This window comes from Mus caroli, unplaced genomic scaffold (genome assembly GCF_978045245.1).
Source record: "Mus caroli unplaced genomic scaffold, Mus_caroli_1 scaffold_3, whole genome shotgun sequence".
NCBI classification, from domain to species: Eukaryota; Metazoa; Chordata; class Mammalia; order Rodentia; family Muridae; genus Mus; species Mus caroli.
In genome coordinates this window covers 138,292,448-138,301,863 of record NW_028227258.1, presented here as the reverse complement: position 1 = coordinate 138,301,863, position 9,416 = coordinate 138,292,448, and the positions used below count along the sequence as shown (strand labels likewise).

At 35.4% G+C, this 9,416-nt stretch overlaps 1 protein-coding gene across 4 annotated transcripts in view; it reads right to left on the bottom strand.

Annotated features, from left to right (window-relative positions):
• Nucleotides 1-354: 354 nt before the first annotated feature.
• The window catches only part of Naaladl2 (N-acetylated alpha-linked acidic dipeptidase like 2), a 1,298,244-nt gene continuing 1,289,182 nt past the window's right edge, over nt 355-9,416 (bottom strand). For all 4 annotated transcript variants that reach the window (XM_085836003.1, XM_085836001.1, XM_085836004.1 and 1 more), the window contains one exon: nt 355-5,132. In XM_085836003.1, the coding sequence (XP_085692129.1) occupies nt 4,934-5,132 (199 nt within the window). In that variant the 3' untranslated portion in view covers nt 355-4,933. The remainder of the gene's footprint in view (nt 5,133-9,416) is intronic.

Below are 9,416 nucleotides of genomic sequence, written 5' to 3'. Positions count from 1 at the left end.
TTTTAGTGCACATCTTTGGAGGATAATGTAAAGGTATTATGTAATGAAACCTCTAGGTGGTTAGCAGATACATTTATGTTAAATACGTGGGTCGTAAAAACCACTTCTTTAGAAAGGGAATGACTAGTACCATTTCTAAAGGGTACCCAGAAAGAAAAGAAAATATATTTCTGAGTGAACATGGTGATGACCAGAAACATTCTACATTATGGTTTGCAATTCTTCACATTTATATCATTTCAAATTTAAAATCTGATAAAACAATTCTGTTCAACTAAAGGGTATTCATATGTGAGAGGATACTTGGAACTCTCAATGCTCTTTTAGATTTCAGAATGGTTCAGAATGGTTTACCATTCAAAAAAATGAGCCTTTTTTTTTTTTTTTTGGTTAGCAATTTAAACTCATGCAAGAGTTCTGAGTTTGAAAGCATAGCTCAGCAAATACTTGTTCCCCCATGCCTAAGTTAAATTCCCAGGCTTGCAGATTAACACATTGGAAAATAATTTATTGGAATATGCAAAAAACATTTCCCTTCTACTCAGCATATGTCTTGGCAGTTTAAAGCAATTCTTTTCTATTACAAAAATGTGTTGCCAAGTCACATTTTGGTAACATGTTAAACCAATGAGATGGCAATGTGTAATCTTCAAGGAGAACTTAATTATTTCAGTAATTAATCACACACACCACAGAGAGTCTCTGGAGAACATTAGTGACTACATCTACCAATTTATTCTGCAAATAATTTATTTTTTAATCAGGCAAGATCCCGACTCACAACGGATAAAATTGTAACAAATATTTTGTTTTTCTGAGTCTGAAGCATAGCTTATCTTTCTAGCAAACAAAATGGTGACATGCTATGTATTTATTTAAGAAGTTGAGGTTTAGAGTCTGATATATAGCTTCATTCCAAAATCAGTGCACCTGTTGTTTTCTTAATGAATTGTACAAACATTCAGGATAGGAAATTATGAGATTAGTGCATTGTACTTGGTTTCACAACTTGAAGCCTAGTTGTCCTGATAGTATATCTGTGCTTAGTTTTCATTTTTTTAGATATTTTCAAACTTACACATATATACCATTTTTTAGATGGACTATAGCTATTGAAGATTACGTATGCTGCTTTTTAGGTGTTTTGCAGATGAGTGGCTCCTAGCCAAGGCTGTTGGTGATCTAGCTGTGGCTTCTTGTATGTGTTAAGCTACCTCAAAATCTTACATCATATTGTGCTCTCAAACAGAAACCCTGCTCTCTGCAGCACCTGGTATAAAGAAGGCCTTGGTGACATTTCAGGATCCCTCTGAGAAGAAAGAAACAACACAACATTTATTATTATTATTATTATTATTATTATTACATTACTATTATTGTCATTATTAATCTGAAAACTCTGAAGATGTCTCATTAAATCTGGGTTCTTCCTTGTTAAATCAGTTGCTGTATAGTCAACTAAGGGGAACAAAAGTAAGCCATGTCTAGTCCGTAGCTGGCATAAATTTCGGCTACACCTTACAGTTCTTTTACAGATGTAACAGGTCATCTTTGTATTTACTATATTTTGTTTGAGGTTTGTTAATATGTGAATGTGTGTATGTGATATATTTGAAGACTAGGAGTGGGGAATTGAATCCCTTAGTGAAAGCATTTATGTACTCCCAGACAGGTGCTGGTACTGAATGCAAGTCTTCTCAGTTAAATTGCCAGTGTTCCTATCTGCTGAACCATCTTTCCCGTCCCCCATTTGGAGTTTTAATGAATTCACTGTGAGAAATCTTTGGGATTCCTCATTAATTTGGCTTCCTTTTCTTTTACTTTAATGAGTTTCAAAAGGATGTATTATCAGGATACAGGATTAATATTGATTAGAAATCACTAAACTAGATGCAATCAAATCTGAGAATAAATATTCTGAAGGCTCCTTCCTCAAGTTTCACACTTCAAACCAACACTGTTGCTGTTTCCAGGTAACAGTTACCTCTGTTATATTTTGCTCAGCATCCTTCTTTCTGACTTCTGGCATCATATACAATCATTCCTCAGACTTTGTGCTATTTGCTCTGATATTCTGGGAACATTTTGTCAATTATATTCAACATAGGATCTGGTCTGGCATTAAAATCCTGTTCCCAGCTCAAAACAGCATCAGACTTGGTGGCTACTTTCAACTAATTCTCTGGAAAGGTCATCAATAGTTCTGCCTTCTCAAAGGGAGGACAGTGTACGCTGGACAAGAATATTGAGAACCTGACAATCCAGGTGGCTTTAGCCACTCTCTGAACAGATGCTTATGTCCACATTTCTCCATTCATCTTGGTCCAGTACTGCATCTGATTTGTATAGTGGTGATTTTATGATTAAAAGCAAGATCATTGACCTAGGTCTTAGTTGACAGACTCCCTTTTGTCTCTCAGATCAGGAGTAATATACCCAGATATTCAGCCTGGATACAGGCTCATGGCATAGGTTTTATTTTGTGGGGGAGAGGGGGTTAAATGGATTATCTATGACTTTCTGTCTCCTGGGCATGTTTCTATATGAAGTACATTGTATCAATTTGAATGTAATACCAATTCACACACCACTTGTCACTACCTTGTTCAGGATTATGTCTACTATGTTCTGCAACAAGTTAACATGTTATACATCTGAAAATGTCTTGAGACAAACATGTCAGAGTTACGATAAATGCTGTAAGAGATCAGAGCTAGGTAAAATCAAACCATGAAGCATCATCTTCATGATTCATGCATATATGTTTTAAATCTAATTTAAACACTTTATACAGGCTTTTAAATGACCTAATAGAATATACTAGCCAAAGGTTAACTGTATTTTAGTGAACAAATACAATAAATTTAGAAGGAAGAAAAATAGATTTCATATGTAATTTCTTTACCTATGTACATAGTCTTTACAAAATCCTAAATGGTAATTTTCTGTTCTCAATCCTTTTTTGAAATGTTGTACTAAAACAATGTAGAGATTTGATCTAAGATGATATTCTACCAAATTCAACTCCATACTATGAACTGCACATACTTTGATTCAGTATGAAACACTCTTTGACATAAGTTTTGACTCTCTTGCAGTATGGGTTATCTGACCCCATTTGTTCTTCTGATCTCTGCAGATAATGGAGAAGAGGCAGTGCTGGGTAGGCAGGCCAAACCTTCTAAATGCCTTCGTATACATATTAAACAATGTGGCAAAAGGTTCTCAAGCAAGTACAGTTAAAATCATTACATTAAATACATGCATTAAAATATTACAAGGTATTTCATTTATCATATGAAGATGTTTGTACATAGGCACTTCAGATAAACATGTGCTTCTGCTTGAATTGTAAAATTAATTACATAATTGCCTCAGTTCATTGTTTTGAGAAAGCAACTATTACTAATGGTGGGAGATGGTCCTTGCCAATCACTTAGCCAATGATGGTTTATTCTTTTCTCTCAACTCTAGCTTCCTTTTTAACTAACCTTACTTTTATGTTCATCTTAAAGAAGTAAAGACTTAGAAAAAAAAACAGGGAAGACCACAGGATGGCAATGGCAATTTTTTCAGGATTGAAATAGTTAGGGAACTATTCTCATGGTCTATTCCAAAGGGAAACTGCATTACTCAATACAAGAAAATTATTATTTTAACAAATATGTTGTAAAAATGTAGGATAAATGTTTTATTTGTCCACAACTAGGCACAATCTTCCACTTTAGAGGGATAAAGTTTCTGGAGCTACTAGATGACAAAGTCAAGATACAAAGCCCCTCTCCTACATGAGAGAACTGTGTGAGAACAGGCCTTAAATCACTCCAATTTTGATAGCGTAAGTGGAATACTATAAAGCATTGCCACTAAAAAGGATAACAAAGCGGGAGATGCTACATTTTCCTTCTGAATTTAGAGTATTTGTTGACAAAACAAACATATATTTTATAATAGGGTTTATTTTGCCAGTTGTATAAAACAACACTTAGTTGTATTTGGTGATATTTTGGATTTTCAAAGACAAGTTTTGCCATTTTTCCATCATAGTTATATGGTGTTCTGTTAAAGTGACATTAGAGCAAGAGGTTGTGAGGAAGATGTAGGAAGGGACAGCCATGTGTGGTACTCCTTTAGCACAGTTCCTGTTTCTGTAATTCTGTCAAAAAGCACAGAAAGTAAAGTAGGAAATATTCCCTTCCTTGTCTATGTACATCACTGCTGAAGTTCATGTAGCATCAACTGAGGCAATTTAAGGGTTTCAAAATGTGTCACTTTGGGAAGAATTTACATTTAAATTGCTCCATCTAGTTTCTTGGGAATTTCCCCCTTGGAATGTTTATGGCTTTTTTTTTCATTATTTCTTACAAAATACAATTTCATAACCAGTGCATTACTACATCTAGTTGTGCTAAGAAGACAGACTTCATTTATAAAATAGAAACATTCGAAGTGGTTTTGGGCATCAATCACTCATTCAGAATGAATCATGGCTTCACATTGAACAGATACTTGCAAAATTATCTAAAACCTTATCAGGTGTCCATGTCTACGTTAAATTTCCTGGAGGTTTCATCAGAGAGAATACTGGCATTCCTCCACATTCTGTCCACAGTGTGACAACGCCAAGAATACCTTAACCTCCTCAAACCATTTTATTTCTAAAAATATGGCATATTTCTCTGTAATAGAGAAATCATAAGTATTACTTCAATAATTGCATTACATACTCCAGTGGAGTTATAAGAAAATATTTTAAAAGTACAAAATGTTCTCTCTCATTTACATTAAAAATTACATTGCATAATAGCTTTAAACTTCAGGGAGGTCTTCAGTGACAATAAAAAACAGCAAGACAAACAGACAAACACCTGGTCAAATTAGAGCTTTTTCTGTTACAATTGTAAACAAATTTTGAAGAAGTCTGAGCGTTTTTTCAGTTCTTTCCAAGTAAGACACTTTCAAACACATCCAGTCCTGCTTTGAAGGAAATATGAGCTGAATTAATGCTATTTAGCACATTGGACAGGGCCTCTTGAAAAGTCTCATTTGATGTCTGTGGATTGCAGTGCTCCCAAGCCTCCTTAAGAATGGAAAACTGGTTTGTCTTCTCATCAAGATGGTACAGGATATTTCTAAAAGAAATATGGAATATGTAAATGTTTTATACACAACTGTATTTTCTCATCAAAACCTTATAAGGAATAGTGCCAGAAAGCAATAGTGTCTGACAAAACATGAAAAATAATTGCAAAAGTACAGCATTATCATTTTCAACCCATAATGAATGAACACATAGACATGCAGTTCATTGGTAGGATCAGATGTCATCAGCTACTGCACACTTCCTGAGTAAGGCAAACAATGGTATAACATAAAGGTGTTTATGTGTGAGATACTTGCAAAACTTCTCAATCTAATTACCAGAAAACATAGGGGACAGAGTTGTTAAACGGTACTACCATATGGCCTAGAAAATGATTCACTCTGGTAAAAATCAATCTGTGCATTTCATAAGTCAAATGGAGTCCGGTAAAGCAAGGACCTACTTGGCCTCATTCTACAACACACTGGGCTAAATAATGTTTTGCTGCAGTATATATTCATGGTATCCCTCTGGTAGTGCTTAGCTTCTCCAGTTAATTTTCTACAATGTAGGATCACCTGAGTCTTAGGAAGGGTTTTATAATTCAGGCTGGTCTGTGGACATGCCTATGGAGGTATTGTTTCAATTATGTGTACCAGTGTGAGAAGGCCCAGCCCTTGGTGGGAGTCAGTATATTCTAAATTTAAGTACTTAAGGTTCATGTTGCCTTGGTGAATCAGTGATGTATTTTAATTAGGAATTGTGACATAAAAAAGAAATCTCTTCCAAGTATTGCTTTTTGTCAGAGTATTTTATAGCAGCGACATACCTGAAAGGACTCCTTTTTTTTTTTTTTTAAAGAAATAGAATATGTCAAGACTTTTCCATAGTATTCAGAACAAACAAAATCTGACTCCAAATGCAAATAAAATATTACGTGTAGAATTTGTTGGAAAATAATTTGAATGGACATAGGGCCCTGGAGTTATAGTCAGTACATGAAGATTCAAGTTGATTTGTTAGTGAATATGTGTTGAACATGAGTAATGGAATTATGCCATTCTCCTTTCTTCTGCATGTGCTTGACCTCTAGAGCATCTCTTTAGAGGTTTGAAATGTATAATTAGGCAGTGTCTTGTAACTTAGCCAGATCTCTTAGATAAAGAATTGACTATGGTGAATTCTAACAGTTCTTCATTTATTAGTAGAGAGACAAAGGTATTTGGGCATTTACTGTAAGGAGACTAGCTCTGTATCTTTGTAGACAACATTAAGTTGATTGTAAGTACACAAGAGCCTTGAATTAAAATATGATTTCAATGTCTTTAGTTTTGAAATGTTAAATGACAGCTCTGTTTTTTGTTTGTCTGTTTTTAAATCTGTTCTATACTGGTTTTCAAAGGGGTTTGAGGAATTTTTCTTTCCCCTCTTCTTTCTCCATCTGTTGTTCTTTTTGTTGTTGTTGTTGTTGTAGCTCACTAAGTAAAAGGTTTCCATATTTGGCTTTCATAAATACTTTGCTTTTCATTCAATTCTTCCTCCCAAGCACTGGCCCACTGTGCTAAACTGTTCCCTGTATCACTTAATATGCTCTACTGCCCTCTGTTTCCTTCTATAAAGTCCTCCTCCCCCTTCAGTTCCATTAGGACATTTCTAGCTTGCTTGTCTTTTCTGTATTTTGACTGACCTTGACACACATAGTTCACAGTTACAGGATATGGTCAACATATGTTGTAATAACTAAAATGTTTGTCTTTTTGGACATGGGATACTTTACTAAATTTGTTGACTCCGCTGCTTTAAGTCTCTACTAATGGTTAACAAGGGTTCTTTTTTTGTCCTTTTCTTGACCATAACTCGTGTCTTTTAGTTTTTTTTTTTTTTAAATGGTAGACATTTTAAATAGAATAAAATGGAAACTCAAAATTTAACTTGTATTTAGATGATGAAGAAACATGTTTTTAACACTTTAAAAATTTTTATTTGTGCTGGGCATGGTGGTGCACGCCTTTAATTCCAGCACTTAGGAGGCAGAGGCAGGCAGATTTCTGAGTTTGAGGCCAGCCTGCTCTACAGAGTGAGTTCCAGGACAGCCAGGGCTACACAGAGAAACCCTGCCTATATCTATCTATCTATCTATCTATCTATCTATCTATCTATCTATCTATCTATCTATCTATCTATCTTCTATATTTCTTCTTTTGACAACTTCTTTTGCAGATCATTGACTTATTTGTTGATGTATTTCTATAACATTTTTACTTGTTTATATATGTCTGTTAACTGAAACGTAATGTTCTCTCCCATGATATAATCATTTGAATTTATTTTGTCATGCAGAGCCTTTTTATTTAATGTAACCCCATAGATAAATTTTGAAGTTGTTTCCATATATTTGTGGTTCTATTCAGTAATGTCTTAAATCTGTAATACAAACAGAAGCATTTGCCACTTCCGACATGCCATTCTTGCTTGGTGAGCTGGATTTGCAGCATTCCAGGCTGATAAAGTATTTTAAATATTTGTTCATTTGTACTTCATTATTTGAGAATTGTCTCTTTGATTAGCCCATTCATTAACCACATTGTGTGATATTTTAGTATATGACCTGATAGTAGACACTGAAAACTGCCTTAGAGAATGAGTAGGGTTAATGAGAAAAGAGAAGATGGGAGGATGAATGCAGTTAAATCCACAGGCTACTATAATGAAACATCTTTATAAAATGGATCACTATTTAACACAAATCCTCAACATTCAAAAAAGTAAAGGAAGATGGATTAATTGGTAAGCAGTTCTAAGTTCAATACCCTTGGATAGTATGCCCCTTGTGAATCAGACTTAGTACCAGTTACATCAAATAGTGCAAGAAAAATATTCTACATGATAGTGTACTTGGATTCAATTTTAAATTTTTATATTAGGAAGTAACAAACTACTTCCTAACATGGACTTAGATGGCTACTTTGCAAAATGATGACTACTGAGCCCTTACCCAATTTCTATATGTATAGGTTTTTTTTTTCTTTTTTAAAAAACTAGTTACTTTATTTTTATATATTTCAAATGCTGACCCCTTTCCTGGTTTCCCCTCCAAAGTCTCCCCAACCCATCACCCCTCTCCTTGCCTCTATGAGGGTGCACCCCTAACCATCTCCTATCCCAGCCTCATCATTCTAGAGACCTCTTACACTGATGTATGAATCCTCTACAGGAATGATGGAATCCCCACCCATTTGATGCCAGATAGGCAATCCTCTGCTACATATATAGTGGGAGCTATATACACACCTATGTATACTCTTTGGTTGGTGGTTTGGTACCTGGAAGCATCTGGTTAATTGATATTGTTATTCTTACTATAGGATTACAATTCCCTTCAGATCCTACAGTCCTTCCCCTAACTCTTCCATTCATGTCCCAGGGTTCACTCCTATAGTTGGCTGTGAGTATCTGTATCTGTATTTGTCAGGGACTGGCAGAGCATCTCAAGAGACAGCTATACCAGGCTCCTGTCAGCAAGCACTTCTTGGCATCAGCAATAGTGTCAGGGTATGGTGCCTACAGGTAGGATGGATCCCTAGGTTGGGTGATCTCTGGATGGTATTCCCCTCAGTCTCTGCTCCATTTTTTGGTCTCTACTCTTCCTTGAGATAGATACAATTCTGGATTAAAATATTTGAGATGGATGGGTGGCCCCATCCATCAATTGGGGGCTGTGACAATCTACTAGATATGATCTCTACAGTTTTTTCTCCCCTTTGTTGTATTTTTTAAATAGTGTTACCTCTGTTGGGTCCTGGAAACCTCTTGCTTCCCTGGCAACTGGGATTTTCTAGTGGCTATCCCCAGCTCCCCACCCCCCACTGTTGCAAACAGAAAATGTGGTACATTTACACAATGAAGTATTACTCAGCTATTAAAAGCAATGACTTCATGAAATTTGTAGGCAAATGGATGAAACTAGAAAACATCATACTGAGTGTGGTAACCCAGACACAAAAGAACACACATGGTGTGTACTCACTGACAAGTGAATATTAGCCCAAAAGTTCAGAATACCTATGATACAACTTACAAATCAAATGAAGCTTATGAGGAAGGAAGACCAAAGTGTGGATGCTTCAATCCTTCTTAGAAGGGGAAAGAAAATAATTACAAGAGATAGAGTGAGGAAGGGATGTGGGAGGGAGAGAGAAGGAGGATGAAAAATGGACAGCAGTTTCTGGTATTGGAAGAGAGAAGAGAGAGACAAAAATGGCCAGTAAATATATATAGAGAGAGTTTTTATCTGATGGCTTTAAAGATTTTGAAATTAAAATAAAAACATAAG